We start from the raw sequence: 27,097 nt of genomic DNA, 5'->3' as shown, positions 1-27,097 counted from the left end.
GTAGCCTGGTGAGCTTCATTTTTGTCTGACCCGTCAAGCTTGATTATTATCTTTCTATTTTAGAGGACGTGTACAGGATCCCCGGCGAGGGGTCGCGCTTCTACGCGACGTTCACGACGGCGAGCACCGGCCTGGTTGGCTCTGCAGTGTGCGCCTACAGCCTCCGTGACGTGCAGCAGGCGTTCCGCGGCCGCTTCAAGGAGCAGGCCACCAGCAGCTCCGCCTGGCTGCCCTTCCCCTCCGGCAAGGTGCCGGAGCCACGGCCGGGCGAGTGCGTCAACGACACCCAGACGCTGCCTGGTCAGTGCTGCCTCACAATTAATGACGACACTGTGCCAATGTTACCCAGTACACAAGGAGTACAGCTGTTCAGTCAGAAAACTCGCCCAACCAAATGTTAATCACCATTGTCTCATTGTAAATGTTACAGCCATGTTGATCACCTATGATTAAATCAGAATAAATAACCAATCGACCTGAAGACAGTTATCGAGTATGTTAATGCCGACCTGTTTATATTATGCAATAATGGGTAGAGAGTATAGAATTGACGCTCAATCCATCCACAACCACGTGGTCCTGGATAGTCATTCTATGCACAACAGCCAGAAATCCCTCTAAAAAGACTGGGCAGAAACTGAAGGAGCTGACAGAGCAGTCGTCACACAACAACTGTGGAAAAAAAAAACTTACGTCTTGAAAGTAATCCTATGCCACAGACAGGTAGGGACTTTCAGTAACAACAAGAATAATCAACACATACGCATAAAAACAAGGGAGAACTTCCCGATGTCAGTAACGTCCTGCCACGATATTTCGGCGCAGAGTCTTCGGGCCATCTTCAGGTGAGTCCCACTGACGTCTTGGTGCAACGTAAGGTTGATGCCACACTCGGTTTACAGAAAGCTCACTCATACAGAGCTGTATATGCAAGCTACTAGTTGCCACCATCCAGCACAAACAATGGGCTTTCTCAAAACCTTAGTCCACCGTGCCCATACCATCTCTGACGCCGACAGTCTTCAAGCGGAACTATAACACCTGATAAAAGCATTTCTGAAGAATGGCTTTTCAACTAAGCGAGTGAACAGAGTGATGCAGACCTAAAAACGACGGAACAAGGAAGAGGAAGAGGCCTTCAGGTCGACTGCTTATCTACCATTTATTAGGAATATTTCTTCACAGATAGGCATAATATTGAGAAAGTATCAAGTGAGAGTCATCTTTCGGCCTCTTTCCAAAATTTCATCACTGGTGGGATCGGTTAAAGACGATCTGGGCCTGCGTAAATCAGGTGTTTATAAGGTTACGTGTGAATGCGGCAAAGCATATAAACGGCAAACAACACGAACTGTGCAGGAACGCATTGTGGAACACCAACGGCTTACTTGCCTTCTCCAGCCCACCAGGTCCGCAATCGCCGAACATTGTATTTCCACAGACCACTCTATGAATTACAACGACAAAAAAATTTTGGTCCATACACCGAACTTTTGGAGCTCGATTATCAGTTAATCTGTGGAAATAAGATTGTCTGAGAACGAGACTCTCATCAATCGTGATAGCGGTTATCAGCTGAACTCTGTTTGGAATTCTGTTTCAGAGAAACTTCGTAGTCGACGTAGTTATCTGCATGAAGATGGAAATCGACCTGATGTCGATACGCCAAGCTTTCACCGTGGAGGGCGCGAGTCGCAGAGCACGGAGTTCTTATGAAGGCGCACGCTGAGCAGCGCATGCGCAGTGTCACCTCAGAAGGCTTTAAATAGCGGAGCTCAGCGCGTACTCGCCAGTACTACTAAAGTGGCACTCACCTGAGGATGGCCAGAAGACTCTGTGCCGAAACATCGTGCCAGGACGTTACTGACATCCGGCAGTTCCACCGTGTTTTTATGGAACAATCCGTACGCGCCGAAAGTTTTAAACATCGCAACACATACGCATCTTACTTTCAGAAAAGTTAATGCATTATTTACTCTTAACAATGTTGTACATCACAGGTGTTAAAAATGAGTCAAACACCTTGAGCACGGGCATAACATATTCTAAGGAAATCCAGGTGTACTTTACCAAGTATGGAAGTCATCTCACGAACCTCAGAGACACAGTAAGTGAACAGGTGCGAAATGTTTCTTCGTCGGAAACTGGTGTTACGTACACGAACGAATCTGCTAATATGCCCTACAACAAATAAATAACAAATAAATCAGGAGGTGTTAGATCAGCGGAAGATAGTGGTCAAGCAATTGAACCTCATCTTCCGATTCAGCGTCTGGGATATGTGGCACTCAGTTCGTCATGTACTTTCACAGTGAAGTGTGCAGGTGCTCCGTCTAGTAAACAGTAAATCCTTTTTTCTGAATTTAAGGCGCTTTTGAATTGATTTTCCCTCTTCTTCCTGATATTCAAAAGATTTTGTTGGCTCAGGATTCCTGCCAGCACCATAATTTCGCATTCCAAACTTGTAATTCGACTCCTCCGGAAGCTCTTGGAATTTGTGCACAACCTTTTGTATCACTGTGTATAAAATTATTTGCCCCACTAAAAATGTCCAGAAATAATACATGAAAACCTAAACTGGACTGAGCACAGAACTACAGTGTGTCAGAAGGCATCAGCACCTCTCCATGCCATTCAATAATACAAACGATTATTCACGCTTTGGACTGAAAAAGAAATTTGCATGTTCCCAAGTCCTTCACATTTTTTTTGTTTATGTTTTTTTTGTTTGTTTGTTACAGCTGCGTTATTCTCGGAAATATTACTAACGAAACTCTACAGCGGCTGGAACTGATGATTATTGCCAACAGACGACATATCTGTCACGTTCCACTTTCCTACCATATTTCACTACCTTATTCACAGCTATGTTGGCTACGTGCAGACATGTGGCGAAATTTCCAAACAAACCATACCCTTTACCCTCTGATTAGTATGTACTAGTTCCCCCCTCGAGCTTAACTATTCGGTCTGAACAACACCAAAAACGCTCGCCTCCATGCGAGAAAAATTCTTTCTGTCCTAGTCCATCACTAGTCACTTTCGCTAAGTCCTTTCCAGTAACAGACACAGAGCCGGCTTGAGTGGCCGTGCGGTTGCAGGCGCTGCCGTCTGGAACCGAGTGACCGCTACGGTCGCAGGTTAGAATCCAGTCTCCGGCATGGATGTGTGTGATGTCCTTAGGTTAGTAAGGTTTAATTAGTTCTAAGTTATAGGCGACGGATAACCTCAGACGTTAAGTCGCATAGTGCTCAGAACCATTTGAACCACTTAGTAATACACACGCAACTCTCAAATTAATACGTACTCGTTACCTCCACTATTAATAAGTATCCCCATTTCCCGCCAATTCTGTATCAGAAATTATCAATTATTATGCCCATAATTTCATTTGGCTGTTACTAAGTATTATTATTATTATTATTATTATTATTGCAAGATTTTAAACATGGCTGCAACAGCAACTGTTGAAATTCTTCACGATAAAGGATGACAGCCAAAAGAGTTGCAGGATAAAAATTTATTAAAATTCTTGATCAAGGTTCCGGTATATATAAATATACCTTCATCAGACGTAAAAAATCTAAAATTACATCATGCAATGGAGATTAATGACTATTATTATTAACAGCACCAGCGGTATTGGTAACACTGCCGCTAGTATTAACGCTGTTAGTTCAAAACCCGTACTGTAATTAAAATTTTCCTTAGTTACATTCAAATACTGTTTGAAATAATTTTTTCAATGTATTCACTGATAAGCAACACATTAAATTTGCTATTATTCTAACGTGATAGCAGACAAAGCTGCCGGTTCAGGCTTTTATGAGACAATCTAAACCATCCGAACATCATGTTGTCCTCTGCCACTGGCGTCTTTGGATTCGGTATGGAGGGGTGTGTTATGAGCACACCACTCTCCAGCGTGATCAGATTTATTGACCTCTAAGCCGTTACATCTCATTCCAGCAGCTCCTTAGTAGGCAGCGCGATGTCGTGTGAAACCCGTTCCAGTCCTCCCAGCAATGAAAAATTCCCGGGCTGTCAGGAATCGAACCCGTGACCTCCGCAAGGCAACCTGACACGCTGACCACCACTGTTATGACATTAGTTCATTTTTTTAACGTTTTGACTACGGCCGGAATATTTTAATACATTAAAATAAGGTAAGTGATTATTCAAATAGTGTGAGTCAGACGGGAGAGTGACTGTGCTGAAACCAACCCCCACTGGTGCCACGGAGACTAACAAGAAGCAGTGGCGTTGACGGTGACGGCGAGCTGCGAGATGCGTCTGAGACTGGAGCAGTCGTTGACGACGGACCTGTTCACGAAGGATGCTATCTGCGGCTCCCACACTGAACGCTCTTAGTGTAGTGTTGGCAGAACAGCCAACACCGTGTTACTAGTGGAGGCCGAAATGCACGCGTTTTAGCTCACGCAGGCTGGCGTGAGGAGGGAAGAACTATACTGACGTGAGGTCTGGAACATGACAAGGAATTAGAATTCAAAAAGCGGACGTAATTAGTTTGATACGCAACTTTAATCCATTAATGATGAACGTCGATCTTGACGGTACACGATTCACAACATTATCTCTTCAGATATAGTAATTATAGTAACTGAATATGGCGCCTTGCTAGGTCGTAGCAAATGACGTAGCTGAAGGCTATGCTAAACTGTCGTCTCTGCAAATGAGAGCGTATGTAGGCAGTGAACCATCGCTAGCAAAGTCGCTGTACAACCGGGAGAGTGCTAGGGAGTCTCTCTAGACTAGACCTGCCGTGGCCGCGCTCGGTCGGCAGTGGCGACACGCGTATACTACCGGACCGCGGCCGATTTAAAGGCTACCACCTAGCAAGTGTGGTGTCTGACGGTGACACCACACTTACCTTCTTATACAATATTTTGTTTATCTTGTCTTTGTAGTTGTTCTAACATTGTATCCCTGTAGATAATGCTGTTTCTGGGTTCTGTTGAGGCCTTCACGGCTACCGCAGTGGCCACGACGCCGACGAAATCTCCACCATACTTCAACTCCGACAGCAGTCCACTTCTTCACTTTGTCATGTCTGTCTTAACTATACCTTTATATATACATGGTGAAATTTAATAAATTCCACGAACTGCATTGACAGATTTATGACTGCAGTGTAGAAAAAGCGGCCTATGAACATGTGCCCGAAAATGCATCGTTGCTACAGTACCCAGACAACCACCTCTGGCCGCAATAACGGCCTTGTTACGCCTGGGCGTTGAGTCAAACAGAGTTTGGATGGCGTGTACAGGTACAGCTGCCCATGCAGCTTCAACACGATACCACAGTTCATCAAGAGCAGTGACTGGCGTATTGTGACGAGCCAGTTGCTCGGCCACCATTGACCAGACGTTTTCAGTTGGTGAGAGATCCGGAGAATGTGCTGGCCAGGGCAGCAGTCGAACATTTTCTGTATCCAGAAAGGCCCCTACAGGACCTGCAACACGCGGTCGTGCATTATCCTGCTGAAATTTAGGGTTTTGCAGGTATCGAATGAAGGGTAGAGCCACGGGTCCTAACACATCTGAAATGTAACGTCCACTGTTCAAAGTGCCGTCAATGCGAACAAGAGGTGACCAGGAAGTGTAGCCAATGGCACCCCAAACTTTTACGCCGGGTGATACACCAGTATGGCGATGACGAATACAAGCTTCCTATGTGCTTTCACCGCGATGTCACCAAACACGGATGCGACCATCATGATGCTGTAAACAGAACCTGGATTCATCCGAAAAAATGACGTTTTGCTATTCGTGCAGCCAGGTTCGTCGTTGAGTTCACCATTGCAGACGCTCCTGTCTGTGATGCAGCTTCAAGGGTAACCGCAGCCATGGTCTCCGAGATGACAGTCCATGCTGCTGCAAACGTCGTCGAACTGTTCGTGCAGATGGTTGTCTTGCAAACGTCCCCATCTGTTGACTCAGGGATTAAGACGTGACTGCACGATCTGTTACACTCTTGCGGATAAGATGCCTGTCATCTCGACTGCTAGTGATACGAGGCCGTTGGGATCCAGCACGGCGTTCCGTATTCCCCTCCTAAACCCACCGATTCCACATTCTGCTAACAGTCATTGGATCTCGTACAACGCGAGCAGCAATGTCACGATACGATAAACCGCAATCGCGATAGGCTACAATCCGACCTTTATCAAAGTCGGAAACGTGATGGTACGCATTTCTCCTCCTTACACGAGGCATCACAACAACGTTTCACCAGGCAACGCCGGTCATCTGCCTCGCGGTTCTAGGCGCGCAGTCCGGAACCGTGCGACTGCTACGGTTGCAGGTTCGAATCCTGCCTCGGGCATGGATGTTTGTGATGTCCTTAGGTTAGTTATGTTTAAGTAGTTCTAAGTTCTAGGGGACTAATGACCACAGCAGTTGAGTCCCATAGTGCTCAGAGCCATTTGAACCATTTTTTCGGTCATCTGCTGTTTGTTTATGAGAAATCGGTTGGAAAGTTTCCTCAGGTCTGCACGTTGTAGGTGTCGCCACCGGCACCCAACCTTGTGTGAATGCTCTGAAAAGCTAATCATTTGCATATTACAGCATCTTCTTCCTGTCGGATAAATTTCGAATTTGTAGCACGTCATATTTGTGGAGTAGTAATTTTAATGGCCGTTACCGTATGTTAATGCAAGATGGGCAATGATCTCTTCAGTGCAGCTGCACACCAGGCTCTGTAACTCTTACATGAATCGGCGAAATGCCGCGAGTAATGAGAATAATGGGCCAGGGACACTACGAGAACTTGGGTACGACGGCAGGCGTGCTGCAGTAGTCGGTGCAGGTGCAACGATTGCTGTGTCCGGATGGCTTAATGGTCAGAGCATCTGCTTAGTATGCTTCAGGCCTGGGTTCGAATCCAAGTCCGGCATAAATGTTCAACTTTCCCCATCGATTTCAATCAGTACTCACTCCCAGCCAAAGTCTGTAATTTCTTAGTGTATTAATTATACCGCTAGCCTACACCCATTTCTGGAACATAATTTTCAACATACTATCGAAGTTCTTTTATCGTTTCTTTTTTTAATATATTTTATAATACTTTTCCTTCACATATTGTTTGTATTTTACACTATAATTTCCATTGTTGTTCATAATACAAATGATATAATTTCACAACCCATAACATGCAAATGTTTTCTGTGTTGGGAAATAAATTTCTTTCTAGTGGAATAAGTTATTCAGTGTTATTTTTGTTTCCACACACTGTTTAAAGAAATGGACGTCCACTGCAGCTGTCTCACATATATCTTTTGGCCACCACAAATAAATCGGTGATCTAATGAGTCGATGTTATTGCATTTTGGATGTGTAGTTGAGAGTAGTTCATCCGGTATTAACAGTATTATTTATGTAAATAGTCTTCACGGATGTGCCACCGGATGACGTTGTGAAAATCCCACAGTATTTTCTCGGAGCAACTGTCCGACATCATCCGGTGGTTGAACCTCGCCACCAGCGAGGTTCAACCACATGATGATGTCGGACAGTTGCTCCGAGTAAATACTGTGGGATTTTCACTACGTCATCCGGCGGTACACCCGTGAAGACTATTTACAACATATCCGACGGGAAAGCCTGAAGAGTCACAGGATTATTTATGACTGTGTACCATGTCCCTTGAACACCTGTTGTCAGTATGTCATTAGTTATATTTTTCTATATTGCTGTCGAATAGCTGTGTGGGTGATTTACCTTCATCTTACTTCCGTTTTCTTTTGATTTTTACTTACGCAGCAATTGAGGAAACAGAAGAAACTGCTGTTTCCATGGGCACAAGATGACGAGCTCAGAGTGTGGAAGGTGTGCCAGTGAAAAACGTAACAACATCAGTGATACAGTGCTGAATACAAATACGTATTCTTCAGTACTCACACATTACCAATAGCTTCCCTGTGGCGTTGACCAAAGACAGCAGAGCAGCGAATGCGACTGGGAGTTGCTGAGTCGTCCAGCACAGATCCGTGTACGATGCGTACTGGAGGTCAGGAACCGCCCCATCGGCGGCGGCAGCGTCGTGCACTGAGCTGACCCAGGGACCCGCAGGAACTGCTCAGCTAGCTGGGTCACTGGCAGCACGGTGTGCTGCTTTACCAGCGCTCTCTCAGAGACATCATAGTTCGTGCCTGTATCAACATTGAAAGAGGAAAGGAAGCTACGGGTGCTCAAGGTGCAGGTTATCGGCGCTCAGGAGTCAACGCTTCTGCACGGGATGACTGTAGCCTTGCAGAAGCATGTCCTGGCCTCCCTACAACAGAGGGCCAAACACCAATAGATGCTGTAATGTGCAACCAGGGAGCATCGCGTACGTGCCTCTCTGGGGCAATGTACTTTTACAGCAGCTACGAGATAATATTCAATGCACCCCAGTGCGATGCTGGTTGTAGATACTCAGCTCTTCACATCAGTGACAGCAGTGGAATTCCATGGCCAGTGAAGTGCATAAGGCTGACTAGCATCTCATTGGTGAAGTCACCAGTTGAATTTTGGGCAGCACACTGTGATATGGCACCGACATTGATTTGCTGTAACGCACAACACTGTCACAGTCGCTTATGAGTGGTTGCATGCAACTCAACAGCATCGAATAGCCCGTGTTCTTCAAATGTACCAGTATTCATGCTGGTCCGCTCATACCAATGACGATATCAAGCTGCTGTGATGAGAAAATTTGGTCCAGTTTTCTAAGGTTGTGAACTCTTTACTCCATGCCGCTGTCTCGCAGTTGTAGCAGTCAGCTTTTCAGCTAGACACTTTCTGCCACGTCAGTTCGCTGAAAGTCTCCCTTGTACATGATTTATGCCTTGTTATGGCGCTTTGCAGCGCTGTCAGAATGGCTTTATGATGCAATTATTCTGCTGTGATCGCACGTAGAGCTATCTGCTGATATGTGATGCCCAATGCACCAGTTGTGTGCCTCGCTGATTACTACATTGACTTTCTTTCTGGTTACATTATGATTGTATTTGGGCCTGTCCTGGCTTGGCTCTGCACATTTGGCGAAAAACTTTAAAATTTTTACGTTCACCCGGAGTTTCTTTCTGTGGTGCAAAATCCCTTTCCTTTCAGAAAATCCGTTCCAGACTTCTCTCAGGTTGTATCTGAAACAATCTTATTACAAATATTTTGTACTGACAGTTATGTATACTACAGATTTTATTATTTAGATGTTCATGAAAACTGATTCACATGGTCTTTCTTTTGATTCTTTATTCTATATTGTCCCTGGTGACAGTTATTTGATGCCATGGCAACTCTTGGGACAACAGTTTTGAATTTAAACCAAAAACAGACCACAAATAGCTAGTAGAATCACGGCAACACTGGTAGCAGTAATGCTTGTAACTGTGATGTTATAACGCTGTTTGTCTCAATATAGCTCGATATTCTGGAACATTTGTTCCACTTAGATTCGTTCTCCCTGTGATACTGTAAGTTTCCCATTATAGTCGTAAAAAAAGTCGGGATTCAAGGTGTTGTTTTGGAATGTTAGGATTAGTTGTAACAGTTTTTCCAGCGAATACACCACAGGGAGTGATAACTTTACTGTGGTCTTACCGGTATGTACCACCATTTCGTGTTTCCTCTTTTGTCATACTTCTAGGTTTTCCGTTCTCATAACAGATCATTATTACGATTTCCGATGAGCAGACTACATAAATCCCTTTCTCTGGAAATGAGATTGTTGGACCAGCACTTTCTCTGACGTGGTACACTGTCCGCTTTACAGACGTGGTGCTCAACTTCATCCGGTCGCACCCGCTGATGGACGAGTCGGTGGCCCACGAGGGCGGCCGGCCCGTCTTCTACCGCGGCGACGTCGTCTTCACCAAGCTGGCCGTCCACCGGCTCAAGGTCGACCTGGTGGGCACCCACAAGGACTTCACCGTCTACTACATTGGATCCAGTGAGTATAGCACGGGCTCAAGAACGGCAGCTTCCTCTGCATGTATAAATTGTAAGTTAACGCAGATGAGGACGAAGAACACTCCTGTAATGTTCGAAGTGCTACTTGACACAGACACATGAATTAAGTATCTAGAACGTTCTAAATCAGTATGAAGCGGAACGAGCACAGTATATTGGTAGAGGGGAAGGAAAATGGTCGACTTCGGTTTATTGCGAGAATTCTGGGAAAGTGTAGCACACATATAAAGCAGACCAGGGATCAAAACCATTTTCGACCTGTCCTCGAGTATTGCTCGAGCCTGGGATCTTCATGAGCTCGGATTAAAGGAAGGCATCGAAGCAATTCATAGGTGTGCTGGTAGATTTGTCGCTGGATGATTTGATCAACAAGCAACTATTACAAAAATGCTCAATACTATCAAAGGGGAATCCCTGTAGGGAAGACATTCATTTCCAGAAACGCTATTGAGAAAATTTGGGAAACCGGTATTTGTAGCTGACTACCAAGCGAGTCTACTGCCGCCAACATACATTTCGCGTAAGGAGTGTGAAAATAAGATGAAAGAAATTAAAACTCGTACTGAGGTATACACTCGTAGCCCGTTTTCCCCCTCAGCCCATTTCGAGCGGAGTGAGGAAGTAAATGACTACTAGTGGTTCAAGCTTCCCTCCACCATACACCATATGGAATCTTGCGGAGATAGGTGTGGATCCACTCGACAGGACTGCACATTAATTCTACCACGGCTGTGTTCTCCCTAAGAACATACTAACCACAATGACAAACGATACTATCGCAGCACAAAAAAAGCGTGTATGTCCCGGACACAGTCAGGGATGTAAAGAATGGAAACTAAGTTATCGACTTATCTGGCCGCTTCAAAGATATTTAAATCAAAACAATTTGACGTATTCCCAACTTTTACTCCACTGCAATGTAAACATTAGAATGCCACACGCTTGGCAACCGATATAGATCTTTGTTGACTCCAGCGACGACTCATCAGGTATGGGTTTTGTCTTTCGAATATAGTTAATTATATCATGGCAACAGGTAAAACATTCACAAAACTACAGGATGACCATAAATTACTACAAAATGAATTTTGAGTGGAACACCTAGTTCTACTTTAAACCATCGTACCTCGATAACGAATAATACGCCCCACTCCATTACAGAGCCTCCAACAGCTTGAACAGTCCCCTGCTGGTACGCAGGTTCCATGGGTTCATGAGGTTGTCTCCGTACACGCCCACCCACTCGATACAATTTGAAACGACACTCGTCTGACCAGGCAACGTGTTTCCAGTCATCAACAGTGCAATGTCGATGATGACGATCCCAGGCGAGTCGTAAAGCTATGTGTCGTGCAGTCATGGAAGCTACAAGAGTGGGCCTTCGGCTACGAAAGCCCATATCGATGATGTTTCGTTGAATGGTTCGCACGATAACACTTTTTTATGACTCAGCATTGAATTCTGTGGAAATCTGAGGAATGGTTGCACTTTTGTCACGTTGAACGATTCTCTTGAGTCGTCGATGGTCCCGTTCTTGCAGAATCTTTTTCTGGCCGCAGCCATGTCGGAGAGCTGATGTTTTACCATATTCCTGATATTCGCGGTACACGCGTGAAATGGTGATACGGTAAAACCCACACTTCATCGCTACCTCACTACGACAGCACGTTCAAATTCACTTAAATCTTGGTAACCTGCCATTGTAGCGGCAGTAACCGATCTAACAACTCTGTATACGCATGCCTATACCATTTTGTTTAGCCCTTCAATGTACATTAGCCCAAATTTTCAAGTGTAGAAGTGGCGAGATTCAGTAAACTTACAGAAAACGTGTTTTTGACACGTAAAAACCAAACGAAGCAAGATTTTTCCAAACGGTCAAAACTTATTTCATACCAATGTCCGATATTTCGGTGAACCAAATTTGAGCCATGAGTCTCACTCCACTTAAAGGTAACAGTTTTTTAGTGTAAAATGAGAACGGTACACTTAAAAAATAGTGCCATGAGCCAAAAATTAATTTCAGCCAGTTAAAATCTTTTGCAAAAGGAGTTGATGGATTTGCACAAGCTTCCTGAGTGCCACCTCTGGTACATCTGTCGAATCTTACTTAATATACTCTGTCATACCAACAGTAAGACAGATATTCGAAAGGCTATACAAATGGCCGCTGGTCGGCGCTAAATAATAATAAAAAAGAATAATAATAAAAAAGAAATCAGATCTGCGTACACAGGTGACACGTGATGAACAACTGCAAAAGAAATCTGTAGTAGAGGTTAATAAAACACAAGTGGAAAATACGACTGCATAATTCATATGCAGTAACATTAATGCTCGAAATTGCTTCAGACTTAATGCACACATGTTTGTCGCATTTTACACATTGTTTTCGTCAAGACAAAGCATTCAACATGAAAGTAGATCTCTAATAAAATCTCACTAACTCCAGTTTCACTTAGTTTGTGTATTTAAAAAATCTAATTCGCAACAGAAATTACACGATACATGATGTAAAGATAAAACTATAAGGCTACTCTTCAGATTCCGTCACACTGTACGCGCACTTTTCGTGAAGCTCTTGTTTTTCCACAGCTAAACTAAATTTTTAAACACCCCACTATTGACTCCAGTAACTACAACTTTCGACACCATATGAGAAACATTCTTATCTCGTGAAACCACACAGATTCTGGCTTCATATTCCCTATCTGATCAGATAAAGTACTTGGGGCTTACTAGCCACATGGTGCGCAAAATCTAGAATTGACGAAGTATTTCCACTGCAGGAGTTTATAACCACACCACCCACACATTTCAGCGCAACAAATTCCCGAATAGTCACGAGATGCACGACCGAGAAGCGACTGCACTAACAGTTTATAAATTCACACAAAGGAGCAATGCAAGAAACGCCAATCCTTCAAAGGTCTCCTGGAGACTGTGTCGTCAACATTATTAACACGTTCTCCAACAATACCAGCAAATAGTCACCTCGTCCATGTTCAGACATCAAAACACCTTGTCTGCTCACAAAATTAAAACCTGAATCTGATTCAAGTTGCAGCTGAGAACGAGCTAGAAATTTTGGGCACCTCATTCCTGTCTAATCCTTAAGATTACAACCTTCTGTACGCAGTTTCACGAAGATTCCTTTAGTACGTATCATTTACCTCTCCTCTATGCAAGTCTATTACAGCTTAGCGGGCATTCGCAAAATCAAAGCCTAAGTTACTTCGTTCATCAGAAACAGAGCAATCAATATTCTAACTTCAAACTTATACTCTTGACAAGTGGAACTCAACCGGATTTCCTTTTCAACTTCAAATGTGCTGCAGTATACCAACCAACGTAACTATCTCTAACTTAAACTTCATTTTATACTTTTTTACGAATTAATGACATAAATGAGACCCATTATACTGCTGTTTTAATGTATTTACCAAAATTTGAATTTTAGTGCAGAAACTCGCTCTTTATATACTATTTTTATGCAGGACGGCTCGCGAAAGAAGCAAGAAGCACGAAACTAGTAGTGAATAAAGTAATAAGAAGAAGAAATACGTGGCTGCCGAACTGTTATTTCGAGAGGAAAGAAGTTATTCTTGTTCCTTGACTTCAGGCTGGCAAATTCCCGGTCATTAGAGTCCTGGTTTTTCCTTCTCTAACAACGACGTTCAATCAGTGGAAACACATCTAAGGATTTGATACAATCAGGGGCATAATCAATAAAGTGCTCAGAAAGGTCATGTTTGTCTATCAAAGTGGAGGGACCAATTGGCTCGTCTTGGTGGTGACATCAGTGGAGTATCATTGCAGTGTCAGTAGCAAATTGATGGCCTTAAGGAGGATGTTTATCCAGTTAACAGTGGCAACTCACAACGTCCACACGTGAAGAGGACACAACAAGTCTTACGTAAAAGTACACCGCCTCATAATAAACAACTCTAGTCAATTTATCATTTCTTTTTCTTCTGAGATCCAGTTTTACACACGATTCCAAGACGTGCAAGGGGAAAACCTGTTTTGACATATCCTGTTTTGCCTGTAACGGCAGTGTCTGTCTACAGCTTACATTGCTCTGCAGAACCTTAGTGAGGAGTGACTATAAAAATGAGAGCAACGGACCTTTCAATGAGGTGACGCTTTCGGCGTTTCCATTGCGAGTACCAAATTTTACAAACTTCATCCTCAGTAATACAAAAACAACAATGTTTCCTATTGTATTTTCGCTGTAATTAACACTGGGCACTTTAGCTAAATACTTATTTTCGCGCTCTGAAAACAAAACTGGTAATTTGACGACCGAAGGAGCCTATTATGTTTCCCAGTCCACGCTTGCTATTCAGTAGATTGATGTTAGGCTGATTCGTATTTAAAGTGTTAGCGAAACAATAGTAGTGACTGCAAACTCACAGCAGTGAGAAATGTAGGATGACTAATTAATGAATATTTGTGTTTGTAAGTCACGTAGATCATGGCAATTTTTTCAGCCAAAATTCATCCCATACCACAGAACGATATTGCAGTACCTGTGTTACTCCGAATTACAAAGCAGTACTGTCCTTACTCGCAAGTACCAATACATTCCTTTTAATTTGTTACGAATCTGCGAGAATCACCTCACACTGTAAGTAACTTGTACAACGCATTATGTATGTGATAACTATACGGTCGCAAAATAACGCTCTTCAACGTCTACATTTTCTGAAATGACGTGGGATTTGTAAAGATTTCAGATGACATTCGCTTAGAAATGAAAGAAACTGGCAAACGATAAAATAATATAGTTAATATGAAGGCGAAACTACTGCTATGTAATTAGTTAATTTCGAAGGAGAAGTAAGTTTCCTGTGGGAATGAATAAACTTACAACTTACATACGGGCATTATTTCCTGTTTATTTGTATCTTCAAATCTCTACACATACTTGAAAAATACTTAAAGTGTGGAGAGGATTTGTTTCCAAAAAAAGCCGTTGATTCACTAAATTTCATCGCATTACGTCATTCATATAGCTATGGAAGCTGATGAGAAGTGAAGGCTGCATTACACAGACCGTCAATGTCAATTTGCAGCTCTAAGCCTTCACTTCCTAACAGCTACAATCTGAATAATTTCATGGACGATTTCAACAACTATTTTGTTAAAAGTTTTTTAGCTTCATGAATGCTGCAGTTATAGTTATACGATAACTGTTTATAGAGCTAACACTGCCCAGGAGGTGTAGTTTCTCCCTAATAAGCTACAGAAGATGCAGTATTTACGTAAACGTTAACTACTTTTGAGGTTAGCGTTGCATGGTAGTGAATCGTGGATTGTGGGGACGCCAGAAAAGAAGAGAATCGAAGCGTTTGACATGTTATGCTGTAGTAAGAACTTGAAAGTTACACGGACTGATAAGATAAGGTTCAAATGGTTCAAATGGGTCTGAGTACTATGGAACTTAACATCTGAGGTCATCAGTCCCCTAGAACTTAGAACTACTTAACCCTAACTAACCTAAGGACATCACACACAAACATGTCCGAGGCAGGATTCGAACCTGCGACCGTAGCGGTCACGCGGTTCCAGACTCAAGCGCCTAGAACCGCACGCCCACACTGGCCGGCGATAAGATAAGGGACGAAGAGGTCCTCCGCTGAATCTTATAAGACAGGTCCATATGGAAAATACCGAAAAGTGTAATGGACAGGATGACAAGTCGTGTGTTTAGAGAAAAGGGGATAACCTCCATGGAATTAGAGAGAGCTGTAGTGAATAGAAACCGTAGAGGAATCCAGGGATTGGGATACGTCCAATAAAGAAATGAGGACGTAAGGGGCAAGTGCTACACTGATGTGGAGGGTCTGGTATAAGAAAGGAATTCCGAGCGGGCCGCATCAAAGCAGTCACATGACTGGTGACTCAAAAAATTTTGGGTAGTCACTTGAAGCTGATTTGAATCCAAACCACTGTGAGATCTCTCTGTGTTTCTTACCTGTTGTTGTTGTGGTTTTCAGTCCAGATTCTGGTTTGATGCAACTCTCCATGGTACTCTATCCTGTGCAGTCTTCTTCATCTCTGAGTAACTAATGCAACCTACATCCTTCTAAATCTGTTTATATTCAACTCTTGGCCTCTCTCTACAATTTTTACCCTCCACGCTTCCCTCCAGTACTAAGTTGGTCATCCCGTGATAAATCAAAACATGTCCAAGTAACTAGTTAAGATGTTCCAAGTTTCCTCTTCTCCCCAGTTCTATTCAGTACTTACTCATTAGTTACGTGATCTACCCAACTAATCTTCAGCATTTTTTTGTGGCACCACATTTCGAAAGACTCTATTCTCTTCTCGTCTAAACTACTTACCATCCATGCTTCACTTCGATACATGCCCACATTCCATAGAAATACTTTCTGAAAAGACTTTCTGACACTTTAATCTATACTCTATGTTAACAAATTTCTTTTCTTCACAAACGCTTTCCTGACCATAGCCAGTCTACATTTTATATTCTCTCTACTTCGACCATCATTACTTATTTTGCTCTCCAAACAGCAAAACTAATCTACTACTTTAAGCGTCTCATTTCCTAGTCTTATTCCCTCATAATCTCCTGATTTAATTCGACTTAAATCGACTACATTCTATTATCCTCATTTTGCTTTTGTTGATCTTCATCTTATACCCTCCTTTCAAGAAACTGTCCTGTTCAACTGCTCTTCCACATACTTTGCTGTTTCTGACATAATTACAACGTCATCGGCAAATCTCAAGTTTTTATTTCTTCTCCATGGATTTCAATTCCTACTCCAAATTTTTCTTTTGTTTCCTTTACTGCTTGATCAATATACAGACAGAATAACATCGGGGATAAGCTACAATCCTAATTCACCCCCTTCCGAACCACTGCTTGCCTTTCATGCCCCTCTACTCTTATAACTGCCACCTGGTTTCTGTACAAATTGCAAATAGCATTTCCCTCCCTGTATTTTACAGCTGCCACCTTCAATATTTGAAAGAGAGTAATCCAGTCAACAAAGCCAAAAGCTTTCTCTAAGTCTGCAAATGCTAGAAACGTAGGTTTTCCTTTCATTAATCGATCTGCTAAGATGAGTCGTAGGATCAGAATTGCCTCGCTTGTTCCAACATTTTTACGGAATCCAAACTGATCTTCCCCGAGGTTGGTTTCTACTAGTTTTACATTCCTGTATAAAGAATTCGTGTTAGTATTTTTCAACCGTGACTTGTTAAGCTGATTTTCACGCTTGTCAGCACCTGCTTTCTTTGGGATTGGAATTATTATATTTTTCTTGAAGTCTGAGGGTATTTCGCTTGTCTCATACATCTTGCTCACCAGCTGGTAGAGTTTTGTCAAGACTGACTCTCCCAAGGCTATCAGTAATTATAATGGAATGTTGTCGACTCATGGGGCCTTGTTTCGGCTTAGGTCTTTCAATACTCCGCCAAATTCTTCACGCAGTATCATATCTCCCAATTCATATTGATCTGCGACCTCTTCCATTTCCACAATATTGCCCTGAAGTACAAAGCACTTGTCTATACCTCTATATACTCCTTTCATCTTTCTCCTTTCCCTTCTTTGCTTAGGACTGGTTTTCCTTCTGAGCTCTTGATTTTCATACAGGTGGTTATCTTTTCTCCAAAGGTCCCTTTAATTTTCCTGTAGGCACTATATGTCTTACCCCTAGCGATATATGCCTCTACAGCCTTGCATTTGTCCTCTAGCTATCGCTTGCTTAGCAGTTTTGCGCTTCCTGTCGATCTCATTTTTGAGATTCTTTTGTATTACTTTTCACCAGCTTCATTTACTAGCTCCCTCTTTCATTCCTTACCCCCAGTCCATATTCACCTGCTACTTTCCCTTCTCTTCCTTTTCCTACTATCGAATTCCAGTCTCCCATGACCACTAAATTTTCGTCTTTCTTACTCAACTACGTTAAAATGTGCATATCGTATTGCTCGTACCCGTTGCAGACCGCGTATCATGAAACCTGTCAATAGCTTGACCGCAGTCGAACAAATCCGAAGCCACAGCCTCTTGCCCGTATTACTGGTACAGCTATACTCCAGAGGGCTGCGGTAGCAAACAGTCCGTGGAAGTATCACGTGACTCTGTTCCTCTGACGTCACTGCGTTTCTGGTGGCTGAGATCAAGTCGCGCCTGTGTTGTGGCGCAAAGGTGTTGGTAGCGCTTCCTGTTCAGCGCGCACCTCATTAGCAGCGTTTCACAGGAAACAGTGCTCCGTCACTCCTGTGCTTTGTGCAGGCTTGAGAGCCCAAAGTGTTGAAAGGTGGTGGGGAAACTGTGGAAGCCTGCGTTGTAGCCGGATACTGCAGTTTTAAAAGGCACCAGACTATTCTGCGTATGTTTTCAAATAAAGGCACTGTCGACGACTGCGACAAATTTTAAGGAATGTAGCGGTTGATAAACTTCTCTCAAAATAAATAAATGTGGGAAGATAAATGTGTGTATAACTGGTACGATAAATTGAGTGTGAATTTCATAGGTAGAAGTCTCGTATCTTAGCCACCAGAAAACGCCTCATTAAGTAGCTTAGTACGTCATCTTATGACCGCCTCTTCGGTACAAGATTCCATAAAAGCACCGGTAAGTTACCGAATGCTGTCTCGTAAACTGATTTTAACCACCAGGAATGTTTGCTTCAGCGTACATTCCGCTAAACAGTGGGTGGGCATTTTATTGTCAAATCAAGCTGATTTTAAGCAGTTTCCTTTATAACTAAGTGTGCTGCTGGAGCAAGCTGCGCTGAATATCTATTGTAGTGTCTGAAAAATGAAACAGAGTTACTTTCAGCCCAGACTACTGCATGGTGTCACTGCACCAAATGTCAGTAAGTAGAATAAAGTAAAAGTTACAGACTAATCACAATATTGCAGCAAGGTTATGACATATACATATTTGAGTCTCGATACAGTTTCAGCCAGTCATGATGATTCTCGCCAACGTACACCCTGTTCAGTAGTGGAAAATTCACTCTAGAACTTCTCATAAGTGCTCGGAAAGACGTACAGGGACCTGTAACCGAACTGAGCTTCGCTGGTCAAACCTACGGAAGTGGTAAAGTTTCCAGCAGCTATAAGTTTCACTTCAATAACTGCTTATTACAGTGTAACCTACATTACCTCACATGAATGACTCCAAGAGCCAGCTATTCTCCGAAAGCTCACCCTTAGGTCCAGGTGTTGTAAGTAGGCTGTTTAGGGTTTTATGTTGGTAACGTCACGTAGCGCTCTGTATGAAAATCACTAACTGTGCTGTGTGTAGTCTGTGGCTGGTTTGCATTGTTGAAACTTTGCTATTGTAGTGTTGGGCGGTTGGATGTGAGCAGCGCGTAGGGTTGTGCAGTTGGAGGTGAGCCGCCAGCAGTGGTGGATGTCGGGAGAGAGATGGCAGAGTTTTGAGAACGGACGATCTGGACGTGTGTCCATCAGAAAGAGTAAATTTGTAATGCTGGATATCGTGAACTGATATATGTGTGTATATATATATTATGACTTTTGAACAGTATTAAGGTAAAGACATTGTTTGTTCTCTATCAAAATCTTTCATTTGTTAACTATGCCTATCAGCAGTTAGTGCCTTCAGTAGTTAGAATCTTTTATTTAGCTGGCAGTATTGGCACTCGCTATATTGCAACAGCTCGAGTAACGAAGATTTTTGTGAGGTAAGTGATTAATGAAAGGTATAGGTTATTGTCAGTCAGGGCCAATCTTTTGTAGTGATTATTGAAAGTCAGACTGCGCTGCGCTAAAAAAAAAAAAAAAATATTGCGTGTCAGTTTAGTGAAGATCAGAATACGTAAAGAGAGAAATGTCTGAGTATGTTCAGTTTTGCTCATCTTTTTGAAAATCAAATAGCGTAAGGGGTTTACCAGCACAATCATTTACAAGTTTTACTAAGGAGATGTTTCAGTGTTAACGATCCATAGCGCACCAGTTTAATGCACACAATGTTGGAATGAACATTCACCTCTACCAAATCCACCCAAAAGACTCAAACTAATCTGAAGAGCTTTGCATCGATCTGTAAACGCTTATAATGAATAACTGCCAGAAAAAATGTAGTCACGTGATATTGCGACGTTTGCTCGTCTGCACCTAAATCGCATCCTATCGGCATCCTCTGTAGATTTACGTACCAGTATTCATGCAGAAAACTTAATTTTGTTCTTACTCAGATACGTGGTAGAGACAGCAGCAGCATTTAAACTTCTATAGTGATGACGACTAGTCTTTCATTGCTATCGTACTCATATCTTCCAGATTAGCGCATACTGACAGCTTTTGTTTTCTTGTTGCAGACACTGGTCAGGTGCACAAAGTGGTTCAGTGGACCGGCAGGGATGGGCGCCTGATGTCGAGGGAACTGGATGTCTTCGATGTCACTCCATCGGAGCCAATCCGTGCCATGGAGATCTCCAGGCAGGTAAGGGCGTTGTATTATCTGTCGGTCCTCCTGCAACTACGGCTTTTGCGTCATTCAAATTTAACTGATTTCACATGCAGCTTATAAACAAAACGTTCAGCACTTGCTTTAATAGTCATTGGTCGTTAAGTCAGATATCACTGTAGCAAATGCGTAATATTCCTAAGAGGCAGGTGGTTGTCATCTTCAGGTGTTTATACAACATTAAAGAGCTGTCTTTACCGATCGTCTCATATACTTACGTTCCTCATTAAGGGAGGAGGGGAGGGGGGCCGGGCGTGCGTGCTGGCAGCAACCATTTTGATGCCCTTCATCCTAATACGTTTCAAGACATGAGTAAGACTTTTACATTGAGTATTGACAACAAAAGAAGGATGATTTCCTTTAATGGATTTCTGTATAAAATTCAAATTACGATGGTGTGGCTAACGCTGTGATACAGCTGACAATACTTCTTTTGGTTGACGGTGAAGGGTATTGTTTTGCATGGTGACGCGTTCTCTCTAAGTATGGTAGGAGTGAGAGAGGAGAATGGTGGGAAAAAAAGATAAAACTGATGGGACAGTATGACTAAGGTTTCGTAGTTGTCCGGTATTTGAGAGTGTACAAGAAGGTGAGAGTTCTAACAGGTGTAAATGATAATTAGGATGTTGCCAAAGAAGGCTGCGTTGGACACAGGAGACTTGGTAAAATGGGAGCGGTAAGTGTGAGCTGCAGTAGACGGTAGCAGCGCAGTTGTTAGCTCATAATTATGGAACTTCGACTGGGACTGGATTGGTGGTGGACGGAAGCTGAGGGGGAACGGAGTGTGGAGGTAGGATCTACGTTGCCGAGGCGTAGCAACGACCCGGCGTAGTGATACTTATAGGAGGCAATGGGGTTTGATTTTCAAATTTACGTGTAGTATGGCTGGAATTTAACCAGACGGTGGAGAAACTGTGTTGGTGACAAAAGACGAATGTGGTAGACAAGGCTAAGTGAATGGCGTTCAGTGATTATGAAGGACTGGCAAATGTTTGGTGATGCAGAACCAAGCTCCGTAGGCAAACGCAAATATTTGGTTGGTTTGAAGGGCGGTACAAGAATATTACCCACGTGTACTCCGTCTGCAATATCAGTGTTTTTCTCTCTTTGTTGTTTTATCTTCCCCAGCCATGACGGGCTGAAAATAGCTAATTAACTCTATTCAGTAACATAGGTACTGTATTCATAGAATTTTTAAGTAAGTGGGTACTAACCCCTATTAAAAACGATGGATTTCATGATTCATTAAAATGGACGATATTGATTTGGTTATGCTATTGTGTAAGGGTGATGTGGCTTTCGCGATAATGCTGCGAAGGATACTGATGATGGGGCTGTTACGATTTCGCTGAACATCTTCCGCTAGTCTGTAATGGTCAGCTCGAGTTAAAAATTCCGATGGAATGGCATTCTCCTTTTCCGTCACCTTTATCCTGCGACTTCCCGTTGTCAGCATCTAAACTGCTGCATTTGGTCGGACGTCCTTGTCTCACGCATTGACGACAAGACCACTTTTACCAACGATAAGATATTAAGGGTACTCGTCAACTACACTCCTGGAAATGAAAAAAGAACACATGGACACCGGTGTGTCAGACCCACCATACTTGCTCCGGACACTGCGAGAGGGCTGTACAAGCAATGATCACACGCACGGCACAGCGGACACACCAGGAACCGCGGTGTTGCTCGTCGAATGGCGCTAGCTGCGCAGCATTTGTGCACCGCCGCCGTCAGTGTCAGCCAGTTTGCCGTGGCATACGGAGCTCCATCGCAGTCTTTAACACTGGTAGCATGCCGCGACAGCGTGGACGTGAACCGTATGTGCAGTTGCCGGACTTTGAGCGAGGGCGTATAGTGGGCATGCGGGAGGCCAGGTGGACGTACCGCCGAATTTCCCAACACGTGGGGCGTGAGGTCTCCACAGTACATCGATGTTGTCGCCAGTGGTCGGCGGAAGGAGCACGTGCCCGTCGACCTGGGACCGGACCGCAGCGACGCACGGATGCACGCCAAGACCGTAGGATCCTACGCAGTGCCGTAGCGGACCGCACCGCCACTTCCCAGGATATTAGGGACACTGTTGCTCCTGGGGTATCGGCGAGGACCATTCGCAACCGTCTCCATGAAGCTGGGCTACGGTCCCGCACACCGTTAGGCCGTCTTCCGCTCACGCCCCAACATCGTGCAGCCCGCCTCCAGTGGTGTCGCGACAGGCGTGAATGGAGGGACGAATGGAGACGTGTCGTCTTCAGCGATGAGAGTCGCTTCTGCCTTGGTGCCAATGATGGTCGTATGCGTGTTTGGCGCCGTGCAGGTGAGCGCCACAATCAGGACTGCATACGACCAAGGCACCCAGGGCCAACACCCGCCATCATGGTGTGGGGAGCGATCTCCTACACTGGCCGTACACCTCTGGTGATCGTCGAGGGGACACTGAATAGTGCACAGTACATCCAAACCGTCATCGAACACATCGTTCTACCATTCCTAGACCGGCAAGGGAACTTGCTGTTCCAACAGGACAATGCACGTCCGCATGTATCCCGTGCAACCAACGTTCTCTAGAAGGTGTAAGTCAACTACCCTGGCCAGCAAGATCTCCGGATCTGTCCCCCATTGAGCATGTCTGGGACTGGATGAAGCGTCGTCTCACGCGGTCTACACGTCCAGCACGAACTCTGGTCCAACTGAGGCGCCAGGTGGAAATGGCATGGCAAGCCGTTCCACAGGACTACATCCAGCATCTCTACGATCGTCTCCATGGGAGAATAGCAGCCTGCATTGCTGCGAAAGGTGGATATACACTGTACTAGTGCCGACATTGTGCATGCTCTGTTGGCGGTGTCTATGTGCCTGTGGTTCTGTCAGTGTGATCAAGTGATGTATCTGACCCCAGGAATGTGTCAATAAAGTTTCCCCTTCCTGGGACAATGAATTCACGGTGTTCTTATTTCAATTTCCAGGAGTGTAATACAACTTAATACGGATCGCTGCGCTGACCTGAAATTTCCGGAACGTAGTGTGTGCTGTCAAAAAAAAAAAAAAAAAAAAAAATCAATGAGTGGATGCTGCTTCGCGACAAATGGCTTGTGATAGTGAGAAGTGGAATTTAAAACTCACTTAACTAGTTTTACTGCTTAGATTTTTGAATTACCTTGAAATGCGTAAGTTGCTAAATACATTTAACGTAGACTGCGGCATATTGTCTGCTCAAAAACATTCACTATTGAAAGGTCGAGAATTTGTGATACTGTCAAGTCGAACTTCTATGAATTAACTGCATAGGTCGCCGTTATGCGCTGTTGAAAGTTTGCAAATTCTGATGCCACTGAATAACATGATATGTATGTGAAAATTACAGGCAATACATACGGGAATTGTACTTTATAGCACACTAGTAAATCAGAGAAGCAGACATATTAATCAAACAGAAGGATCCATTTCCATCTAAATCATTATATTCTTGAAATCGTTATTACGAAAACCAGCTCTACGTAAAAAGTAGTGGTGATTTCCATCAATGGAACACACAAACCCACACACACATACACACAAACACACACACACACACACACACACACACACACACACACACACACATACATACATACATACACTCGCGCACAGAGAACGAGACAGAGGGAATGGGATGGGGAGGGGAGGGGGGAGCTGGGGAAGGGTTGAAACGGAGGTGAAAATATGGTATCTGAGTTACACGAAAGCATTTTGAGTAACATTCACAGACCAAGCAGAGCAGTTCGAGCAGATTTTAATAAGAGTTAATAGCGATGGTACACGACGGAATACAATATAGGAGCGATTCTGCGTGGTATGAAGCCTACAAGTGCTTGGTAGGTTTCAGGAAGTATGTGGCATCAGATGTCTGTGCTCTGTTTAGATCAAACCAGATGGGTAGTAAGCGCGGAGCTGGCGATCAATAGTGCCCCAGGAGTGTCCCATTGACTTCAGATCAGGGTATTTGGGATCCAAGACATCAAATTGGCTTCACTGTTACATTCCTCGGGTCAGTGTAACACAATTATGTGGAAGATGCTGTAGCTGTCAGGAAAGCCATCAAGCATTAAGGGAAGCAGATGGTTCGCAAATAACTTTCACGTAGTTCACAGCTGTCATGGTACCGTTGATTTCTACTACACGTCTCACGGAAGACCAGCTGAATGTCCCTTATATCATAATACTGCCCCCAGCAATCTCCGTCTGTGGTGCAGTGAACTTTTCGAGGAGTCGTTCCCTTAGATGCGAACAGGTGATACATTTCCCGTGATCCACGATCCAATTTCGATGTTATCGTGCTCACTGCAGTTGTAAGTGATGATTTCTTTGGGTCAACATTGGTGCACTTAGGGGTCAAAGATTGTGGAGCCCCAACTTTAACAGTTCTCACTGCACGCTGTGTTCTAAACGCTTGTGCCCGCATCTGTCGTCAGATCTTCCATTGATTGTCGGCTGTCCTGCTTTACAGAGCGCACAAGCCTCCAACTCAACATTCTGTGATGAGGGGTGGAAATCCAACACCTCGTCGTCTCCTCGTGGTTTCTCTTACATTAACACTTTTTCCGTGCACACTCACGACCATGGCACGCAAACATCCGACTAAGACATTCTCATCTACATCTACATCTGCATGGATACTCTGCAAATCACATTTAAGTGCCTGGCAGAGGGTTCATTGAACCACCTTCACAATTTTCTATTATTCCAATCTCGTATAGCGCGCGGAAAGAATGAACACCTATATCTTTCCGTTTGTTGTTGTTGTTGTTGCTGTTGTTGTTGTGGTCTTCAGTCCTGAAACTGGTTTGATGCAGCTCTCCATGCTACTCTATCCTGCGCAAGCTTCTTCATCTCCCAGTACCTAATGCAGCATGCATCCTTCTGAATCTGCTTAGTGTATTCATCTCTTGGTCTACCTATACGATTTTTACCCTCCAATACTAATTTGGTGATCCCTCGATGTCTCAGAACATGTCCTACCAACCGATCCCTTCTTCTAGTCAAGTTGTGCCACAAATTCCTCCCCAATTCTATTCAATACCTCCTCATTAGTTATGTGATCTACCCAACTAATCTTCAGCATTCTTCTTTCCGTACGAGCTCTGATTTCCATTATTTTCTCGTGGTGATCGTTCCTCCCTATGTAGGTTGGCGTCAACAAAATATTTCCGCATTCGGAGGAGAAAGTTGGTGACTGGAATTTCGTGAGAAGATTCCGTTGCAAAGGAAACAAGCCTTTCTTTTATTGATATTCAGCACAAATTCTCTGACACTCTCTCCTATATTTCACGATAATACAAAACATGCTGCCTTTCTTTGAACTTTTGCGATGTACTCCGTCAGTCCTATCTGGCATGGTTCCCACACCGCCCAGCGGTATTCTAAAAGAGGACGCACAAGAGTAGTGTAGGCAGTCTCCTTAGAAGGTCTGTTACATTTTCTAAGTGTTCTGGCAATAAAACGCAGCCTTTGGTTAGCCCTCCTCACAACATTTTCTATGTGTTCTTTACAATTTTAGTTGTTCGTAATTGTAATACCTAGGTATTTAGTTGAATTTACGGCTTTTAGATTACACTGATTTAACGTCTAACCGAAGTTTAACGAGTTCCTTTAAGCACTCACGTGGATGACCTCACACTTTTCTTTATTTAGGGTCAACTGCTACTTTTTGCTCCATTCAGTCATTTTTCTAAATCGTTTTGCAGTTTGCTTTGATCTTCTGATGACTTTAGTAATCGATAAACTACAGCGCCATCTGCAAACAACCGAAGACGGCTGCTCAGATTGTGACCCAAATCGTTTATATAGATAAAGAACAGCAAAGGGCTTAAAACACTACCTTGGGGAACGCCTGAAATCACTTCTGTTTCACTCGATGACTTGCTATCAATTACTACGAACTGTGACCTCTCTGACAGGAAATCGCAAATCGAGTCACATACCTGAGACGATATTCCTTAAGTACGCAATTTCACTACGAGCCGCTTGTGTGGTAGTGTCAAAAACCTTCCGGAAATCCAGAAATACGGAATCGATCTGAAATTTCTTGTCAATAGCACTATATGTGAATAAAGAGCTAGTTGTGTTTCACAGGAACGATGTTTTCTAAACCCATGTTGACTGTGTGTAAATAGAACGTTTCCGTCGAGGTAATTCATAATGTTCGAACACAATATATGTTCTAAAATGCTGCTGCATATAGACGTTAACGATATGGGCCTGTAATTTAGTGGATTGCTCCTACTACATTTCTTGAACATTGGTGTGACCTGTGCAACTTTCCAGTCTTTTTTTTGGGTACGGATTTTTCGTTGAGCGAACTGTTGTATATGATTGTTAAGTATGGAGCTAATGCATCAGCATACTCTGAAAAGAACATAATTGATATACAGTCCGGACCAGAAGACTTGCTTTTATTAAGTGATTTGAGTTGCTTCACTACTCGGAGGATATTTACTTCTACGTTACTCATGTTTACAGCTGTTCTCGAATCGAATTTTGGAATATTTTCCACTTCTTTAGTGAAGGCCAGGCGCCAGGCGCCTTTTGTCGGAGTCGCTCATGTCAGCAAATTTCCCTATTTGCGACCGTATGGCCTCTAGCATGATTCCCCATACTCCGCTTACATACC

General features: G+C 43.5%; 1 protein-coding gene across 2 annotated transcripts in view; it reads left to right on the top strand.

Moving 5' to 3' along the window:
* LOC126282014 (semaphorin-2A-like) overlaps positions 1 to 27,097 on the top strand; it is a 408,361-nt gene that overhangs the window by 329,985 nt on the left and 51,279 nt on the right. For both annotated transcript variants that reach the window (XM_049981407.1, XM_049981406.1), the window contains exons 8-10: positions 64 to 300; positions 9,775 to 9,951; positions 20,300 to 20,424. In XM_049981407.1, the coding sequence (XP_049837364.1) occupies positions 64 to 300; positions 9,775 to 9,951; positions 20,300 to 20,424 (539 nt within the window). The remainder of the gene's footprint in view (positions 1 to 63; positions 301 to 9,774; positions 9,952 to 20,299; positions 20,425 to 27,097) is intronic.

The sequence above is a fragment of the Schistocerca gregaria genome, chromosome 7 (assembly GCF_023897955.1).
Source record: "Schistocerca gregaria isolate iqSchGreg1 chromosome 7, iqSchGreg1.2, whole genome shotgun sequence".
Classification (NCBI taxonomy): domain Eukaryota; kingdom Metazoa; phylum Arthropoda; class Insecta; order Orthoptera; family Acrididae; genus Schistocerca; species Schistocerca gregaria.
The sequence above is the reverse complement of the archived record's forward strand: the minus strand, read 5'-3'. Positions and strand labels throughout refer to the sequence as shown.